General features: G+C 44.3%; 1 protein-coding gene and 1 long non-coding RNA gene across 2 annotated transcripts in view; one reads left to right on the top strand and one right to left on the bottom strand.

Annotated features, from left to right (window-relative positions):
* Positions 1–17: 17 nt before the first annotated feature.
* LOC308460291 (uncharacterized protein) overlaps positions 18–20,982 on the bottom strand; it is a 226,847-nt gene continuing 205,882 nt past the window's right edge. Inside the window, exons 31-36 of the mRNA XM_080976430.1 lie at positions 13,618–13,697; positions 6,073–6,355; positions 4,517–5,371; positions 3,224–3,451; positions 2,144–2,270; positions 18–1,011 (exon numbers count right to left, since the gene is read on the bottom strand). Coding sequence (XP_080832556.1) covers positions 113–1,011; positions 2,144–2,270; positions 3,224–3,451; positions 4,517–5,371; positions 6,073–6,355; positions 13,618–13,697 — 2,472 coding nt within the window. The 3' untranslated portion in view covers positions 18–112. The remainder of the gene's footprint in view (positions 1,012–2,143; positions 2,271–3,223; positions 3,452–4,516; positions 5,372–6,072; positions 6,356–13,617; positions 13,698–20,982) is intronic.
* Positions 5,524–18,147, top strand: LOC308460648. Its single transcript, XR_013978683.1, has 4 exons — positions 5,524–5,851; positions 6,556–7,188; positions 15,402–15,547; positions 18,030–18,147. It is a non-coding gene; the product is annotated as an uncharacterized lncRNA (long non-coding RNA).

The raw sequence follows: 20,982 nt of genomic DNA, 5'->3' as shown, positions 1-20,982 counted from the left end.
AAAACAATTGCAACATGTAAAATGTAACAGAATTTAATGGTGTGGATACAGAGAGATTACATTGCTCATAATTTGGAAAAGAAAAAAAAAATAAGGATGAAAGAATAATTTATTATTTCCTCTTTATTAAGCACTCCTTGCTGTTCAGATCAGGTCTCAACACAATGATGTAGCATTTGGGAGCAAAGATGGAGCCCAGTAAGCCAGCACTGGAGGCCAAGATGGAGAAGATCTCCACAGCCGCCATGTATTTCCCCTTGGTGCTCAGGTAGACCGGAACAAAGGAGATCCAAACACTACAAAACAAGAACATGCTGAAGGTGATGAATTTGGCCTCATTGAAGCTCTCAGGCAGTTTCCTGGCAAAAAAGGCCACAACAAAGCTGACAATGGCCAAAAAGCCCATGTAGCCCAGGACACAGTAAAATAGGGCAACTGACCCTTCGTTGCAGCCTAGAATGATTTCCCTCATCACAGAGTGCATGTCAGAATCAGGGAATGGGGGAGAGGTTCCTAACCATATAGTACAAATGACCACTTGGATAAGGGAACAAGAAATCACAATGGAGCTTCCAAGACTTTTCCCCACCCACTTCCTCATCCTGGATCCTGGTTTGGTGGCCACAAAGGCCAGAACCACCATGATAGTCTTGGCCAGCACACAAGAAACAGTCACTGTGAAAACAAGGCCAAAAGCCATTTGTCGGAGCAGGCAGCTGACTCTTTCTGGAGGGCTGAGGAAGATCAATGGGCAGAGAAAGCAGAGCAGGAGGAAAGTGAGGAGAGTGTAGGTGAGGTCCCGATTGTTTGCTCTGACAATGGGTGTGTCCTGATGTTTAATGAAGATGACTAGGACCACCAGTGTGAGGAGAGAGAGAGAAAGAGCAAAAAGTGCTAAGCTCATCCCCAGAGGCTCTTTAAAGGACAGGAAGCTGATGGTCTTTGGAACGCATTGTGATTTTTTCATGTTGGTATAATGATCTTCTGGGCACACAACACAGTCAACCATGTCTGGAAAGAAAATAATACATTCAGATTTTGGATGTGTTGCAGAGCAACTGCTAACGGTGCGAGTATGGAACTGATAATGTTAAATTAGAGGTATCACACATATTTCCAGAATAACCAGAATGAACATGATGCATGAGAACTTCAACTCAGCACTTTGTGTTGGGTTATGTGGAGTGTCCTGTGATGGCTTGCTAACTCCACATAAACCACATTGTTATTGTTCAGAACAGGTACAGTCCATGACCATTTTGCACAGGGGTTCTATTCCCAGCCCTCTTCCACCCCCACCCCCTATGCTGACCCCATTCCACCCCGCCCGGGTATGTGATCGCTCATCAATCAGACGCATGTTTGTTTGTTATTGCCTGAACTAAGACAGGTGTCTCCTACCAAGTCATATCACTGGTGCATTGAATTCAAAATTGTATTTTAACCTGTGACAAAGATTAGATCATAGGTGACAAACAGATTCTTCTTAGGTCCATAATCCTTTATGGGGGCTATCTGTCAATAGGTTTGGAGGAGAAATTTAGTTTTTATGCCACTTGAATTGGAAAGTTATCTAAATTGAACTCCTTGTAACAACACGTTAATCAAAGTACAGATGTCCTTAAAAATGTCATCATCAATCTTTATTACAGTCCAGAGACCCAACAAATCATTACAAAGCAATACATAATTCATACAGCCTACCTCCAGGTTAAACAAGCATTTTGTTTAAAATATAGAGATCATTTGTTCTTGCAACCACCAATAAAAACTTTGCCACTGCTAATGTTCTAGCATTTGTCCGGTCTTCCAGTAGGAACCTGACATAGTGAGCCTCTGATTTTCCCGGGAAAGGTACCAGCAAGGGTAGTATCAGTTCAGCCCTGGCTTGCTCATATTTTGCACAATGCAACAAAATATGTTTTATGGAATCGATGTCTTGAGCACACAAGCAAAGTCTGTACTGGTAGGGAACTCCTCTCAACCTGCCCTTAAAAATGTGTACTTCTCTAAACATTTGGGATGTAGTTCTCCAATCAAACAATATATGCAAAAATGCACACATTACCACAGATTTATTTATCCTTTCCCTCAACTTCTAACATGACTTATTTCTGAAAAACATATATCCTGTCTCTCTTACCCTTCTGGGACGAAATCTTGCCTTGAGGACATGGAGCACAATTATAGCAGCAGAATGGCTCCCCCTCTATCTTTTCCTTCCTGGAACCAGGGGGACAACTTGGGTTGCACACAGAAAGGGGTGGAATCTGCCCATTGAAATAAACCCACAAACATTTTAGCACCCAGAAATTATTAGCACTTTTTGTTTCCTTTTTCTTCCAACCAACAGTAGGGAGACACTAAACTCCTTATTCCCAACTCAGTGCCAGCTACTCATTTTCTTTTTCGTTGGTTTAAGATAAAAATAAAAATAAATAATGCTGAAACTTACCATGTTTGAGCCCCTTTCAGGCATTCAGGAAGAATGCATGAGGATGCAAAGGGGAAGAGGATTGGGGATTCTCCTTCACCAGCACTGCCCCTATTGTCCCCATACAAAATATAATACCTGTTCCACCCCCTATTTTCCAATCATAGCATGTATAAAACAATTGTGCTTCTTGGAGAGGACAAAAACACACTCCAAAGAATGAGCTACAAACCTGGAGACTGTGTGGAGAGGGGTCTTGTGCTCAGATCCAACTTGTAGGTTTCCCATAGGTATCTATTTTTCTATACCCCTCTTCCTCTGATCACAGGGTCATTTTCTGTATAAAACCACAAATATCTACCTTATACAGTAACAACCAAAGAAATATCACTGGGGGAAGAGGAATGTTTTCACCTGGCACCTAAAGATATTGAGGTTTGAGTCTTCCTCAGTCTAAGAAATCAATTTCCTCATTGCACTGTAAGTGAGAAAAACAGTTGCCCAGAAACTCCACAGTCCCTGCTTCCTTCCCATCGGAGCAACCAACACCTCATTCTTGACAAGAGACTCATGAAATACCCTGGGATAGAGAGACACACAAGGTAACAGTCACCTGTACACCATATCCAGATGCAGGAGAAGACTGGCCATGGGTGTTATCCTGGACAAGATGGGCCATTGGACTGATCCAGCAAGCTCATTTTAGGTTCTTATGTAGTGCAGAGGAAAATCTAAAAGTGCAATTCCATTGTTTTCCTATATCTCATGGATGTAGGAATTATGCCCCACCTGGTGAAAGCTTCTGTGCCAAACCATTCTGTTGTCATCAATGGAAATTTGCTGGCCTGGGGTGGCTTGCACATCCACCCTTCCAACCTTGACCCTCACGAAGGAGTTATTTGGGAAAGTGACCAGGTTGGTAATATCAAAGCCAGCTTCTACTTCCTTGTTCTCACCAAAAGATACAGTTTCTCCAGCAGAGCTGTTAAACGAGACAGTCCTGAGGAAGGGATGGAGCTGCATTGGAAGAAAAATACTAAGTGTGAAGTGATGCATACGTCTCTCCTTACTGGCACTCATGATGCTTCCAGTCTGTCTGTACATGCAAGAATTGCTATAAGAACCTAATCTGTTCCTGAAAAATCATTCGTAAGGCAAGCATTTGCCTACTCAGGTGACGATTTCTATCGTTTCCTGTGGGGAAAATCCCAATGCATTCCTCACTAATAAGAAAAAAAATCCATCCTTTCAGTTCCCACTGCTTGGATATCTCCTGCTTCTAAGGAAACAGTAGGGTGATCAGTACGCTTCTGTGTTTCAGACAAGAATGGAGTATGAAACCAGTATTTTCTATACCAATGTTTTAGGACCTTTAACCGTTTTTGTAACCGAGCTATGTTTGACTGCCTGCAGAACTGACAGCCGTATGGAAAAGCACATGAATCTGACCTTTGAATAGTTTTGTATGTAAACTATGTATAACTTACTAATTGTGTGGTCTATCCTTGTGCTAAGTAAGTGAGATGCTTTGGGATTGACTTAAAGGGCACATTTTAAGGTTTTAACACCTAAATTTCATGCCATTATTTGCTGCAAGAGTTGCCATATTAAATCTCTTCTGGGTTCTCTCACCAAAGAGTCCAACAAGAATGATATTGTTTAGCAAGCTCAGCACAAACTAAAAAACAGGTTTAAAGTCCTTTTCCTTGCTGTTCTCCATCCCATTGCCCAGCCACAGCTCCTTTTTTCTCCAGCTCCACCTGCCTCTCTCTACCAGCCCTCTCCTTCACCTCTCGGTCTAGGCTGGGATCCTCCCTGTAACTTTTGTGCAGTGAAGCTGCTTTGGCAGAAGCAGCACAATGCAGGGTTGGGTCGGTCTTCACTAACAGTTTCTCTGCACACAAAGGAAGTTGCTCACAAAAAAGTGGGACAGGTCTGGTACTTCACTGTCTTACTCCATGAGTAGCTTTTCTGCACACAAGGGATAATGTGCTCTTACACTGGAGCTTCAAAAATTTTCAGGGAACTGTTTTGCATATCACAGCCTATGTCAAATAAATTATCTCTTATGAGAGACATTACCTGCCAAGGCCAAAGCTCCCGCATCTCTCCTTCCACCGCTAATTTGTTTTTGGTCCTGGACAAGAACATGGCATGTAAAGCATGTGCTGTTGCATAGACAGCATTATAGAGACTGTAGCTGTGGCCAGTCATGCTCATCTCAAAACCAGATGAAGGGAGATTCTCCAGCTTCTCCTCACCAGTGCAGGTTCCACTGGCCTGCTCCTCTGTGTTGGAGTTTGGAAATAAACAGAGAAAGACTTGTGCCCAGAGCTCCTTGACAAAGCCATTTCCATTTTCCTCAAAAGGATTTTGTACCTCAAGAAATGCTTTGAATCCTTGCACCATATTTGAATGAACCGCAAAGGAGAGGGAACCCTGGAAGACTTGCATATCCAGGTTCATTTGATAGGTCCGTGCTGTGAAATCCAGCTGTGCCGTCAGAATCCACACCTTGCCCACAGATGTCTTGGTCACATTTTCCAATTCACCAATTGCTACAATTTCTCTCAAGGTAAGCATGGACTTTATTCCCCCATAGAAAACCACCACCTTGGCTTTACTTTCCATAATAGCTTGATAAATTTGGATCCAGAGGGAAAACATGTCATAATACTCAGCCAAATGTATCATTTTCAGGATTGTCTCTGAGAAGGCCAAGCAAATGCCTTTCTGGGAGAGCAGAGGTTTCAGGGTCTGAATAAATCTCTCTCCACTGTCACTTTCTCTAGCAAGGAATCCAACCCATGTCCAGCCAAAGTGCAGAAGTAACTCAACAATCCCAGTGTACTGATGGGCTTCATTGGGCACCATGTTGTAGAAGGAAGTGGATTGGCTTTGACCAGCATCCTCTGGAGAAAAGGAGCCATAAGTGAGCTAAAAGGAAATAAAGGAGCATCATCTACAATTGCAGAAGGACTGGGTATGTGCGCCCAGGACCTGCCCACCCAGGAGGCAAAATGAGCCAGTTGCCTTAAGAAGGAAGGTTCCAGAAAGCTGGGAAGGGTGGCAGGTTGCACCCTGTGTTTCTCAGCCTCCACCTCCTTCTTTGCCATACTTCCATTCCCAGGTCCCTGAACTCCTGCTTTCCTCTCCTCTGCCCTCCTTTTCTTTATCCACTGTGATCTCTAGGTTTTTTCTGTACTGCTGCTTTTCTCTCCCCTGTTTCTTTCATGTTGCTTCACCACAAAATTTCAACTCCAGATTTCATGGCGTCTTTCCTTCCTCTCTCAAGCCACTAACACACAAAATCCCCATGAAGTGCCACAATGTGTGGGCAGCTGACTCCTGATGGGCAGGCTTCCAGCTTTGCAAGAGAGCAGCTTCCGTCTCCAACCAGTAGGCCATGGAGCAAAGGTGAGAGGGTGTCAGCTGGTAGCATGGAATTTGGATACATGTTTTTAGGTGTGTTTGGACAAGGAACTGGGGTGAGATGAGAACTCTTCTACCATCACAATACCTTGTGAAGGGCAGAATCACTCTCTTTCGTCTCTCACAACTGTTTCTATATTAAAGAAATCCATTCTGAATAGAAGATATCATGGTGAATGTGTGAAATCCCCTAGGCAGCATCTTACCTGTGGAATCTTGTAGATGCCCAAGATGTTTGCCAGGTAGACGGAGATATCCAAGTCCAGTCCCCCAATAACTGCCACCAGGTGTTTCTGGTTGTTGCACTTGTAGTTGGGACTAAGTGTGGAGGGAAGGTTCAGAGCAGCCCAGTAGGTCATCCTTTCATCGAAGTAACTGTCATAGATGTGGAATCCCAGTGTAATATTAGGTAAGATCTTGGGGTTCTCATTGATCTCCTTGACAGCAAATACCAAGGCCAGAATATGCTGGTAGTTCTTTGGCACAATACTGCAACAAGAATTTTATGCTGTATCATTGAGAGATGTGCTATGCATGTTTTTCAGTGGCCTCTTTATGATTCTTGAGTTTTTTAGCGTAAATTTTGCCTAATATACACATATCTGCAGAACAATTTCCCCTAAAAGAGCAGAATTTCAGCTTAATGTAGGGCTCATTCAGACTTTCCCACTCCTGTCATTTTTCTGCAGGAAAATCTGATCTTTACCACTCAATTGGAACTCAAACCTCCCTCATAACGTCTCCCAACTAACAGTTAACTGACATTTCTTCACTGATCACTACCTTCAGCTGAATACAGTCGGAATGTATCTAATCCAGGCACTGTCTATAAAGATTAAAGACAATCATCTAGCCTGACTTGGATGAGAACATCAGGGGTTATTCAAGCATCACCTCAAAGGAGAGGTAAGCCTTTAATACCCCTCACACGAGAGTTTCTGAGGTGAAGATTAAGAATAGAGAAGGGCTTTCCATCTTAAACTAAGGTTTAATCTTTGAGGCCTCCTCTTGTTAAACTCTCCTTGGAAGAGATTTGGTGGGATGTGGGGAGGACAGAACACATCAACAAGACCAGGCTCTCTCATCTCACTGACACATTCAGATCTGCATTTCCCTTCAGCGGAAGTAAATCCAACTGAAATCAGGGGAACTAGCTTCTGATTAGGCCTGGTTAGAGCTGGAGGATATTTCAGTATCATTTGACATTTGATGTCTTTACTGGGTATTAAGGCGCTGGTGAATAGTTAGCCTTTCTTTGAAGTCTTCTTTGTCAAAAGCAGCAAAGAGATGAGAAGCAAGTCCGCCAACAATAAGATGACCAGGTTGGTAGTATTCATGTGGAATGCTGGACAGATCATGGACGGTGCAACTCGTGGTATGTTTGCACACCAGATGTGGCAGATGAAAGAGAAGGGGCAGAATAAACAGCAGCATATTGAAGCAAATATTCTTTCTCATCAAACAATCTTATTTCCATCCAGCAAATGAACCTTGCTTCACAACCAACCTCAATACAATATTCTGCCTTATCATGAATATCACATCTCTAACAATTCACAGATTAAAATTCTATTTTATAACTTGATTAAGAGAAAGGTAAAGATCCTTCCTCTTCCTCTGTCCTCTCCCTTGCAAAGTATGGCAGGAAGAGGTTATAATACCCATATTTTGACATTGGTTAGTATTCTCTGGAAATCTACTGAGACATTATCAAAGTGATACTTAGCCATGTTGAGAGTGATAATTATCGTTGAGATAATTACAAGCATAAGAAAATGCCCAAACATAATAATAATAACCCTGTTTCTGATGTTTCTTTCAAAGTTCTTTCTGACTGTTTATGGGACAAGAAAAGGGCATGCAGAATTAACAGCCACGAGGAAGAGAAAAATAGTGGGCCAGTTTCTTATCAGTGCTGACCAGTGGAAATGATTACTCTGACCTCCTAAAATTTCCCACCTGAACACCAGTTGATTAGTTTTCTGACAATTATACTGAGACGAAGGAATGGTGAAAAGGACAACTATTTGTTTTCCTGATAGAAAAGTACCTCACAACTATTTGGTGGGAGTAATATATAGAAGTAATAAGTAGTGAATGGTGATAATATATTTTCTAGTAAAATGGTACTTAATTTCACTTACGTTCAAAATGCTTTTACTCCGAAATATTCATTCAGAAGCATTCTGCCCATTGTATAACAATAAACCCATTAAAAATACCAAAATAGCAAAGAATATCTGAAAAATAAATATAGTAGTTTTAATTCTGTTGCAGCATTCGAGGAACTTCAGTGATAGTTGCTAGGTAGATAGAAGAAATTAGATTTATTGAGAATAAGTTTAATTATGGAAAAAAAAAGGTGTATTGGCAATACGTAATATGAATTTGAAATATGGAATAGACGGGAAGTTGGGCCTTTAGTGTTAAGACCAATAGATGTTTTATTGTTTGCCAAGAAAATTATGTGTCTATGGTTATTTTTGTAATTTGTGTGTAATTTGGTGTTTGTGTTTTTTTGTGTGTGTTTTTTTCTTGTTGTATGTCTGTCTGTATGTATGTATAAATAAATAAATAAATAAATAAATAAATAAATGGGGGGGGGGAATACCAAAATAGTTATTCATTGAATTTTAAGTTTAAAACCCCCAGACCAGGAACGGTCTAGAATATACTGCCCATGACCACAGGCATCCCCCACTGCACACGATAAACAACCAAATTAATTAATTAATACCCAGAAATGGAGGGAGAGCGCTGGAGAGTTCTCATGGCTTGTGAGGGCAGAGATTGGAGGTGCAGCAGGGGGTTGTTTATGCAACTCAGTCCCCACCCTCAGCTGACAACTAATGTGCATAGAAGAGCAGCAGAAGCAGCAACTTTTCCACACATCCTCCAGTCAGCCCCCAAAATTCCAGATGTGGGTATTAGGTGCAGTAATTTTGATCTGGAATGGTGGGAGAGCAGCAGAGAAGACATTCAAAGAGTTTTAGAGGGTGCTCCCCACTTATTCAATCTTCATTTATGTATGTGGGCCACTTGAACATAACCTCCAAGTAAGTGGGACTCGCTGTACTGAAATCTCTGAGACTGGGCATCATGACAGTAGCAAAGCCACTTCCAACCTCGGGAGGAGGTGTTGTTGCGGGCATCACACCCCCAACACACGCGCAGAGGCTGGCTTACAGCCCCATGCGATCTGGGAAATCCTCGGCCGAGTCATCCCCGGGCCAGCCAATCAGCTGGCCCAGGGGATGTGCCTTGCCTCATTTAAGGCAAGCACGGCCAGGAATCTCCCTCTTTGGCCGCTCAGCTGTGTTGGTTTCCCACCCACCTGCCTCTCAAGGTTCCTCTTTTGACCTTGCTATGGACCTCGGTTGGTCGCCGTTAAGGGGCCTTGTAGGATTTTTTTCCACTTGGCAAATTGGCACCAGCCATTTGGTTTTTCGCCTACCTCGTAACAAATCATCACAACATTCTCGGCTTGGCGGTTAGGCATTGGTATGGGTATTGTTATGTAGATGTATGGGGGGAGCACCATCACCTCCCCCTGATATTGAAGGGTAGTCCAGTAAAGGATTCCGGGGGGCGTGCCCCGTCCGAAGCCTATGGAGGCCAGGCCCAAGGCACGCCCCCAAGGGGTGACCCCGGGACAGTGCCTAGTTGATGTGCATCAGCAGGGCTCCCCTGCTGATGTTAACCCTTCCCGGTCTTCAAGCTAGCAGGCTGAAGCTGGATATCGATAGGACCAATGCCTAAGCCAATACCACTCATCACCTGTAACCAATAAAGTTGTGGTCTAATTTTAGCCCATTAACCTAAATTACTGTGTCCTGTGTCTTTATTTCTACTGGTGGGAGGCGGGATCTCACCACGCAACTCTACTGAAACCTTAGTGAGAGGACAAAACCTAGAAAGGAACAAGCCTTATTAAAAAATGCCTCTCAGTATATTGTTTTTTCTTGTTCAGTCTCTAATCAATTACCCTGTGAATTCCTAGTCAGGTCTCATTATTTTATGGTACTCATGACAGTTTTTTGGTTTCCAAATAAACCTTAGGGTTAAAACAAGATGAGGGGCTCCTGTCTCAGAGAAACCACAGGGGATTTTAAAAGAAATTGCACATAGGAAGTGCAACATGTAAAATACAACATAACTGAATGGTGTGGATAAAGAGAGATTAAATTGCTCATAGTTTGGTGGAAAAAACCCAAAAGATGATGGTATAATTTATTATTTCCTCTTTATTAACTGCTCCTTCCTGTTCAGATCAGGCCTCAACACAATGATGTAGCATTTGGGGGCAAAGATGGAGCCCAGTATCCCAGCACTGGAGGCCAAGATGGAGAAGATCTCCACAGCCACCATGTATTTCCCCTTGGTGCTCAGGTAGACCGGAACAAAGGAAATCCAAACACTACAAAACAAGAACATGCTGAAGGTGATGAATTTGGCCTCATTGAAGCTCTCAGGCAATTTCCTGGCAAAAAAGGCCACTACAAAGCTGATAATGGCCAAAAAGCCCATGTAGCCCAGGACACAGTAAAACAGGGCTGACCCTTCGTTGCAGCCTAGAATAATTTCCCTCATCGCAGAGTGCATGTCGGAATCAGGGAATGGGGGAGAGGTTCCTAACCACACAGTGCAAATGCCCACTTGGATAAGGGAACAAGAAATCACAACGGAGCTTGACAGTCTTTTCCCCACCCACTTCCTCATTCTGGATCCTGGTTTGGTGGCCACAAAGGCCAGAACCACCGTGATCGTTTTGGCCAGAACACAAGAAACGGTCACTGTGAAAACAAGGCCAAAAGCCATTTGTCGGAGCAGGCAGCTGACTCTTTCTGGAGGGCTGAGGAAGATCAATGGGCAGAGGAAGCAGAGCAGGAGGAAAGTGAGGAGAGTGTAGGTGAGGTCCCGATTGTTTGCTCTGACAATGGGTGTGTCCTGATGTTTAATGAAGATGGCTAGGACCACCAGTGTGAGGAGAGAGAGATAAAGAGCCAACAATGCTAAGCTCATCCCCAGAGGGTCTTTAACAGACAGGAAGCTGATGGTCTTTGGAATGCATTGTGATTGGTCTCTGCGTGGATAGTGGTTCTTTGGGCATGCAACACAGTCAACCATGTCTGGAAAGAAAATAATACATTCACATTTTGGATGTGTTGGAGAGCAACTACTAATACTGCGAGTATGGAACTCATAATGTTAAATGAGAGTTATTACAGTTATTTCCAGGGTAACCAGATTGAAAGTGATGCATCAGAAACCCACCTCAGAACATAGCTGTCAACGTTTCCCTTTTTTAAAGGGAAATTCCCTTATTCCAAATAGGAATCCTCGCAAGGAAAGGGGAAAATTGACAGCTATGCCTCAGAACTTTTGTTGGGTTATGTGGAGTGTCCTGTGATGACTTGCTAACTCCACATAAACCACTTTTTTATTGTTCAGAACAGCTACAGTCCATGACCTTTTTGCATAGGGGTTCCATTCTCAGCCCGTTCCACCCCCACACCCTATGCTGACCCCATTCCACCTCACGCTGGTGTGCGATCGCGCATCAATCAGACACATGATTATTTGCTATTGCCTGAACTAAGACATTTGTCTCATACTAAGTCATATCACTGGTACATTGAATTCAAAATTGCCTCCTTTATTTTAACCTGTGACAAAGATTACATGATGATGACAAACCAATTCTTTTTAGGAGTTGGTCCCTAATCCTTTATGGGGTCTATCTGCCAACAGGTATGGAGGAGAAATTTTTTTTTAATTTTTTTATTCCACTTGAATAAGAAAGATATCTAAATCTCACTCCTTGAATCATTACACTGGTCAACAACAAATTTGTTGTCTGCGTTTTTTCAGTTGATTTAGGATGAATGTGATGCGCTGAATCAAAAAATCACATTGGTTTTGCTCAATCAGGTCAAGTTTTTGAGCTATGGCCACATGTCGTTTTTTAACGTTTTTGTTCACATGTACGCTTGTGTGGAGCATTTTAGAAGAAGTTGGTGGGGGTAAAATGCCATGTCAAATAATTCTTTTGATTGGAAATGATTATTTTAATGACAAGAAGTATTCAGGTCCGATAGTTCTGGGTGATTATGTCGAAAAGGGATCAGTTTGAAGTCATAAAACCTCGAAATCTTCCATATATTGGTGCAGCTGGGATCAACAGAAATAACCGGGACAGCCTCAAGTATCCTGATCTTCAATCAGCACGTCGTCCTGTAGCTCATTGTGATGAAATTCCAGTGCCTATCATCGAAGAACTTCCTGACATTAGTGACGAAGATGCCTCCAGTGTTGAAGGACATGAAGAAGAAGAAATGGTTCTTGAAGATGAGGCTCCACATCCATTTTCCAAAAAGGAGTTGAATGATCTAGTAAGCGACCTCAGCTTGTCAAAGGACTCTGCCGAACTGTTGGCATCCAGATCGAAGGAAAAAAAAACTCCTCTCTGACAGTGCTCGCATCAGCTTCTTCCGCAACAGGCATCAAGAGTACCTCCGTTTTTTCTCGGAAGAGAAGGACTTGGTGTACTGTGCAGATATTGGGCAGCTTCTGCTCAAGCTTGGAGTGCCACAGTACGAACCCAAAGATTGGAGACTGTTCATTGACAGCAGCAAGCAATCACTGAAACGTGTTCTGCTACACAACGGCAACCAGTTTGCCTCTATACCCCTGGCTCACTCGAGTACAGTGAAGGAGAACTATGAAGCGGTGAAGTATGTGGTGGAGAAAATTGGTTATGATCAGCATAAGTGGTTTATTTGTGTTGACCTGAAGATGGTGAACTTTTTGTTGGGGCAACAGTCTGGCTTCACCAAGTACCCATGTTTTCTGTGCATGTGGGATAGTAGCGACCGTGCTCAGCATTACACGAAGAAGGACTGGCCTGTGCGGGAGGAATTGGTGCCTTGCAAAGAAAGGAACGTCATCAACGACCCTCTGGTGGACAGAGACAGAATACTCTTCCCACTGCTGCACATCAAGCTCGGCTTAATCAAGCAGTTCACCAAGGCTCTGGACAAGGACGGTGACTGCTTCACTTACTTGTGCCAGGCTTTTCCAGGATTGACCATGGAGAAGTTGAAAGCTGGCATCTTTGACGGTCCTCAGATCTTTCAGCTCATCAGAGATCCAGAGTTCGGAAAGTCAATGAACGAAGTGGAACTGGAAGCGTGGAAGGCATTTGTTCTGGTAGTGAAGAAATTTCTTGGCAACAATAAGGCCAGAAACTACGCAGAACTTGTCAGCAACATGCTGACTGCTATCAGAAACCTGGGCTGCAACATGAGCGTCAAGATGCACTACCCATTTTCACATATGGACCGGTTTCCTGAGAACCTGGGTTCAATGAATGACAAGCAGGGGGAGAGATTCCATCAGGACATGAAAGAGATGGAGACCAGGTATCAGGGTCGCTGGGACGCAGTCATGATGGCTGACTACTGTTGGACTCTGAAGAGAGACCTCCCTGCCACTGAGCATTCCAGGAGTTCCAAGAAACGGAAGTTCAAGCCCTGAAGTTTGAAAAATGGTGAAGCAACATGCAATTTACGTGTACTTACCTTTATCAATGCCCACCATTCAGTTTACAGTAAACCTGACCTGATGGAGAGAAACGGATGCCATTTCCTGATTCAGCAGTGCCAAAATACCCTACATCAGTTGTAGAAATCTAGACAACATTCAAAAAGTAAAAAATTGTTACCCAATGTTATATATCCTGTGTCTCTTACCCTTTTCGGATGAAATCTTGCCTTGAGGACATGGAGCACAACCATAGCAGCAGAATGGCTCCCCCTCCTTCTTCTCCTTCCTGGAACCAGGAGGACAACTTGGGTTACACACAGAAAGGGGTGGCACCTGCTCATTTAAATAAACAGATTAACTGTTTAGCACACAGAAGTAAGTAGCGCTTTTGGTTTCTTTTTTCTTCCAGCTGGCAGTAGGAAGACACCAAACTACTTATTCGAAACACAGTGCCAGGCTACTCATTTGGCTCTTCATGGTTTTTTTTAAAAAAATAAACATAAATAATGTGAAAACTGACCATGTTTGATCCCCTTTCTGGCATTCAGAAAGAATGCATGACAGCTGAAATAGGGAAGGGGATGGGGGCTTCATCTTTGCCAGCCCTGCCCCCTTTTCTCCCCATATATAAAGTAATACCTTTTACACCTCCAATTTTCCAATTGCAGCAATCATGCTTTGTGAAGATGACAGAAGCGTAGTGCCGAAAATGATCTACAAATGTGGAGACCTTGTGGAGTGTGGTCTCACCAGCTCTGCCCATATTGTTCCCATAGCTGTTCCACCAATGATCTCTGCATACTAAGCAGAAAGCTCTGACAGGCTGAACACACTGAGAAGCCTCCCTGTGATTTGGAATTTTCTGTTCTTATCTCGGTCCCCAAATATGAGTCTTCAGAAAGGGGTTCAACCAAATGTTCTTAGAAGCCCCCTTCACACTCCCTGCCATGCATTTTATCTTAACAGATGCATTTTCAAGTGTATTTTATCCTACCAGGTGTATTTTTCACACCATTTTGTCCTTTTTTTGAGCTGAGACTATACCACAAGATCAACAGAAATGTGAAACCTGAAAGATAAGCAATGATGTTCCTATATGTGTACTAGTCTGAGAGGTATAAATTTAGCCAGTTTCCATAAAATTGTAGACTCCTCCACCCTTGCCTACAGTTCCTTTTTCCTTAGGATACAAGTGACTAGCATTAGCACACTTGTTATTATTATGATTATTTTAAAAGAACATGAATAATGGTCTTAGGTGTCTCAGTAAAATTAGCGCTGCCATGTGTCCGGGATTTCAAAGGCGGAAGCGGCGTCCTGGGGAAAGTTCTGGAGAGTGGAGGTTTGTCTGGATCTTTGGCAAGTAAAACAAAAAATTGTGGGATTTTACTTCCTTCTCAAACACCAGCATTTCAACTGCAAGCAGCAAACCCCTTCTTCTTCCCAAGAGACTCATGAAAAGCACTTGGATGAAAAGAACCCCAAGTCAAAAGCCACATGCCATATCCAGATGCTGGACAAGATTGGCAAATGGTGAGATCCTACAGTGGTTGGGCGTTGATCTGAGCCAGCAAGATCTTATGTTGTGATTCCTGCATCGTGGACCACATGATTTGCAACTCTAAGATTCTATTACAGTGGTACCTCGGGTTGCATATGCTTCAGGTTACATACGCTTCAGGTTACAGACTCCACTAACCCAGAAATAGTGCTTCAGGTTAAGAACTTTGCTTCAGGATGAGAACAGAAAACATGCTCTTGCGGCGTGGCAGCAGCAGGAGGCCCCATTAGCTAAAGTGGTGCTTCAGGTTAAGAAGAGTTTCAGGTTCAGAATGGAACTCCAGAACGAATTAAGTACTTAACCCGAGGTACCACTGTATTCTTACACAGTGCAGAGAAAAAAATGTTTAGAATCTGTCTGGAAAGGCAGGTATGTGCTGGACTGATGATCTGTAAGTAGAATAACATTCTCTTTACCCATCTCTCATAGATGTGGGAATTATGCCTCACCTGGTGAAAGCTTCTGTGCCACACCATTCTGTTGTCATCAAGGGTGAATGGCTGGTCAGGTGTAGCCTCCACACCAACCCTTCCAACCTTCACCTTCATGAAGGAGTTATTTGGAAAAGTGACCAGGTTGGTGATATCAAAGCCAGCTTCTACTTCCCTGTTCTTACTAAAAGATACTGTTTCCCCAGCAGAGTTGTTAAAGGAGACACTCCTAAGAAAGGGGTGGAGCTGCATTGAAAGAAAAAGAGTAACTTTGAAGTAATGCAAATGTCTCTCCTTTCTCACATTCAGGATGCCTACAGACTGTCAACACAGGGAGGTAGTGCCATGCAAATATAATCTGTTTTCTGAGAAATGGTTTGTAGGGCGAGCATTCACATATTGAGCCAATGATCTCCATTGTTTCCTATGGGGAAAATCCCAATGCATGACTGACCATGCTTGGATATCTACACACACACACACACACACACACACACACACACACACACACTGCCCTACTAGCCTCATATAACCTTCATTCTTGTGTCTAACAAATACATAAAGGGCTTAATGTCGTTAGAAAAAGGTGTTCTGACAGACTTGGCCTATGTCCCAGCCCCTTATTTTGGGAAGAAATGGGCAACAAAGCCTACTGTTCTGCTCACTCTATATGTGAATTTCGTTTGTGTGGAGTTCTGAGATGCTCCTTACAGCCACATGGAATTAAGAAGCCTGTTTTTCATATAAGAATGTGTCAGGGCTGCCTCAGGTCTCAGCTCAGAAAAGACCAACGCCAATTTCTTCTTATATACAAAAGTGTTTATTGGAGTTCATTGTTTGCTTCACATCCGAGGCGCGCAGCCCCACGTCTGTTACGCTTAGACCGTTGAAGTCCCCTCTGAGTCAGTCCCTCCCCTGCATCAGTTTAAGAGGCTTGCGCTGCTCCACCTCTTCCTCTCTTTCCTTTTCCGCAGGGTCTTCCTGCCCGCTGGGGTTTCGCCCCTCCTGGATTCCCCTGACGCGGAATCCCCAGATTGCTCTTCCCCCCTCCTGCGGGCTTTGGGACCTGGCTCCTCCTCCGGGCTCCCTGTACTTCCGCGCGCCTCCACATTTGAACTTGGCGCGCGCGCCCAACCTCTAACCTTCCTTTTGACAGTTACACTACTTCCTTCACTACTCCCCTCCGACCTCCCTCCCTTCTCTGCTGCCGGAGCTGCTTCCCCTGATACACTGGAACCTCCACCCCCTTCGCTGCACTCTGGCGGGGAGGCTGGTCCTGACGCCCAGCTGCCACTTTGGGATCCCCCGCTGGCCCCCTGCTCCTGACACGTCCCCCCTGGGGCTCCCCTGGCCTTGACCACCGGCGCCCCCTTCTGGGAATCCTCTGATTCGCTGGAAAGACTCATGGAATCTCTTGAGTCATTGTCATCCTCTTCCTCGCTGTCCTGGGATTCATCCCCATCGCTCTCCATCTCCTGCCTACCCTGTGCCTCTGTCCCTGAACCCCTGACAGAATGTAATCTGAAACTACCATTTTCTATACCAATTATAAGTTTGGGAACTTTTACCATTTTGTCTTCTACTTCTGCAACATTTTTCTGAGTGTTGTGTTCCATAAAACTTTTGAACTGAGAAGAGTTTTGTAAGTAAACCACATTACGACCTGCTAAGCTTGTGATCTATTTTTGTGCTAGGAAAGTGGGATTTTCTGGAATTCACTGGAAAGGGCATATTTTATGGTTTTACATCCTATATTTCCATGCTTCTGTTTGCTGCATGTTTTCCCATGCACACAAAGGAAGTTGCTCACAAAACAACTGGAGAGTGCAGGGTTGGATCCGCCTGCTAAACAGCTGTAAGCAGAACAGTCTGATTCTTCACTGAGCTAGTCCTGAATGAGCAGCTTCTCCGCACACAAATGGAGAATGTGGAGATTAAAATTTTTCAGGGTACTGTTTTGCATATCACTGCCTATGTCAAATAAATGATATCAAATGACAGGGATTACCTGCCAAGGCCGAAACTCCTGCATCTCTCCTTCCACCATTCTCCTATATTTGGCTCCAGGCAGGAACATGGCATGTAGAGCATGTGCTATGGCATAGACAGCAGTATAGAGACTGTAGCTGTGGCCAGACATGGTCATCTCAAAAGTAGACGAAGGGAGATTCTCCAGCTTCTCCTCTCCAGTGCAGGTTTCACTGGCCTGCTCCTTTGTACTGGAGTATGGAAATAAACAGAGAAAGACTTGTGCCCAGAACTGCTTGACAAAGCCATTTCCATTTGCCTCAAAAGGATTTTGTGCCTGAAGAAAGGCTTTGAAGCCTTGTACCACATTTGAATGAACTGCAAAGGAGAGGGAACCCTGGAAGATTTGCATATCCAGGCTCATTTGCAAGGGCGGTGCTGTGAAATCCAGTTGTGCCGTCAAAATCCACACTTTGCCATCAGATGTCTTGGTCACATTTTCCATTTCACCTAGTGCTATCATTGTCTGCAATACAAGCATGGACTTTGTTCCTCCATAGACAACCACCACCTTGGCTTTACTTTCCCTAATAGCTTGATAAATTTGGATCCAGTGGAAATACATGACATAGTACTCAGCCAAATGTGTTTTTTTCAGGTTTGTCTCTGAGAAGGCCAAGCAAATACCCTTCTGGGAGAGCAGAGGTTTCAGCGTCTGAATAAATCTCTCTCCACTTTCTGCAGCAAGCAACCCAACCCACGTCCAAGCAAAGTGCAGAAGTAACTCAACAATCCCAGTGTACTGTTGGGCTTCATTGGGCACCATCCTATAGAAGGAAGCGGATTGGCTTTGACCAGTATCCTCTGGAGAAAAGGAGCCATAAGTTAGCTAAAGGGAAATAAAGGAGCATCATCTATAATTGCAGAAGGACTGGGCATGTGCATACAGGGCCTGCCCACCCAGGAGGCAAGATGAGCAAGTAATAATAATACTAATACTAATAATAATAATAATAATAATAATTTATTATTTGTACCCCGCCCATCTGGCTGGGTTTCCCCAGCCACTCTGGGTGGCTTCCATAGAAACAAAAAATACAGTAAAATATCACAGATTAAAAGCTTCCCTGAACAGGGCTGCCTTAAGATGCCTTCTAAATGTCAGATAGTTATTTATTACTTTGACATCTGATGGGAGGGCGTTCCACAGGGCGGGCGCCACTACCGAGAAGGCCCTCTGCCTGGTTCCCTGTAGCTTTGCTTCTCGCAATGAGGGAACCGCCAGAAGGCCTTCGGTGCTGGACCTCAGCGTCAGGGCAGAACAATGGGGGTGGAGACGCTCCTTCAGGTATACTGGGCCGAGGCCGTTTAGGGCTTTAAAGGTCAACAACAACACTTTGAATTGTGCTCGGAAACATACTGGGAGCCAATGTAGGTCTTTCAAGACCGGTGTTATGTGGTCTCGGCGGCTGCCCCCAGTCACCAGTCTAGCTGCCGCATTCTGGATTAATTGTAGTTTCCGGGTCACCTTCAAAGGTAGCCCCACGTAGAGCGCATTGCAGTAGTCCAAGCGGGAGATAACCAGAGCATGCACCACTCTGGCGAGACAGTCCGCGGGCAGGTAGGGTCTCAGCCTGCGTACCAGGTGGAGTTGGTAGACAGCTGCCCTGGATACAGAATTGACCTGCGCCTCCATGGACAGCTGTGAGTCCAAAATGACTCCCAGGCTGCGCACCTGGTCCTTCAGGGGCACAGTTACCCTATTCAGGACCAGGGAGTCCTCCACACCAGCCCGCCCCCTGTCCCCCAAAAACAATACTTCTGTCTTGTCAGGATTCAACTTCAATCCATTAGCCGCCATCCATCCTCCAACCGCCTCCAGGCACTCACACAGGACCTTCACCGCCTTCACTGGTTCTGTTGCCTCAAAAAAGCAGTTTCCAGAAAGCAGGGAGGGGTGTGTGGAATAATAAATAAATAAATAAATAAATAAATAAGAGCAGGAACGACCATGCCTGCCATGAGACACTGAGGTTCTGTTTTTAAACACTTTGCCCACAAGAGATTCGCAAAGGGCCCCTTCTGTAGAACTTCTTATCTGTGCAAAATAATGTATTACAACCTGAGTTTAATTGCTGGAGATACTAAAAAGGAGACATAGCAGCTGTGAGGAGTAAACAGGCTAGCTGAATTGGATAATCCTCCCAAAGAGGCTCCTTTCCTTGTTAAAGTTGCCATTAGATGGCTAGGAACAGCGTTATCTATGAAAGAATGTATTAGAAGCCCACACTGACCCTGGAGAGTTGATAGATGTATAGAGTCTGGGTGACTCAGAATGGCAGAGAATAGTTAAGAGAGCATTGTGCATGCTTAAAAGCTTCATGAATATTAGTAAGCACGCCCCAGGCGGAGATACAGCTTAATCGTGTCCTCCCTTAAAGAGGGCATGTGTTGCAGTGAGACCTGGAATCCGATCCCCTGTGTTGTGGGTGGGTTAGATTGGTCAGCCACAGCACCCAGTTGGTAGGTCCCTCGATGCTGGGTTCAATTTGGCCAATGGGGTGCAGTCCAAACAGATCAAGGGACCTATATATGCCTATGCACATGACCCAGAGCTTCCTCTTTGGGCGCATGCATTCGGAACACCCGCCCACCTCTTCCTACTTTAGGGCTTGTTGCACTTGACCTTGCTACGCCGCCGTGTGTCATCTGTCGTTGGGACAGGGGCACGGCAAGAATTTTCCCCACTTGGCTGATTGGCTGTTGTCATTTGGGTTTCGCCTGCCACGTAGCAAATTGTCACAACTTGTAAGGTTGTGGATAGGCTCTGGTTCAGGTGATAGGGATGGTTGAATGCTCTCGCCATCCCTATGTGAAGGGTATTCTGTTAAAGGAATCCAGGGGCTCAAATGGTTTGGTCAACCCCTGTGAGGGGGTTGTGTCCATGCCTGAGTCCAGGGGGACATCTGGGTGGCAGACATAGTCCATTCCTGACTTTTTGCCTATCCAGGTGTTCACCCTTGGCTGACCTATGCTGGAACCCTGGGTCAGCGCTACCTGCATGGCAGGGAGCTAGTCCAACCAGAGCCTATGCAACCACTCACTTTCTGTAATCAATAAAGTTGAGGCCTAAATTCTGCCAAAAACCAAAAGCAAAATTTGAGTCAAGTGTGAATTTATTTAGGGGGGAAGTTTCTGGGTCTGAACACTCAATTTACATGAACATGGGATGTATATGAATGGACATGGGATGTATGTAACAGTTGGGAGCACATGTCAAGAAGAAGACATGAAGAAGGCATGTCAGAAAAATATGTAACTACAGTTTCCTGACCAATAGGATACTGCAGGAAGGAATTTTGGACTGGTTAGGACTGGGGTAGACAACCTAAGGCCCGGGGGCCGGATGTGGCCCAATCACCTTCTAAATCAGCGTGTTTTTACATGAGTAGCATGTGTCCTTTTATTTAAAATGCATGTCTGGGTTATTTGTGGGGCATAGGAATTTGCAGGCTTCCAGCATTGCAAGAGATCAGCTTCCATCTCCAACCAGTAGGCCATGAAGCAAAAGTGAGAGGGTGTCAGTCAGCAGCATGGAATTTCAATACATG

This window comes from Podarcis pityusensis (genome assembly GCF_964106645.2).
Source record: "Podarcis pityusensis genome assembly, chromosome: 13".
Lineage (NCBI taxonomy): Eukaryota > Metazoa > Chordata > Lepidosauria > Squamata > Lacertidae > Podarcis > Podarcis pityusensis.
This window is presented reverse-complemented; position numbering and strand designations above follow the sequence as displayed.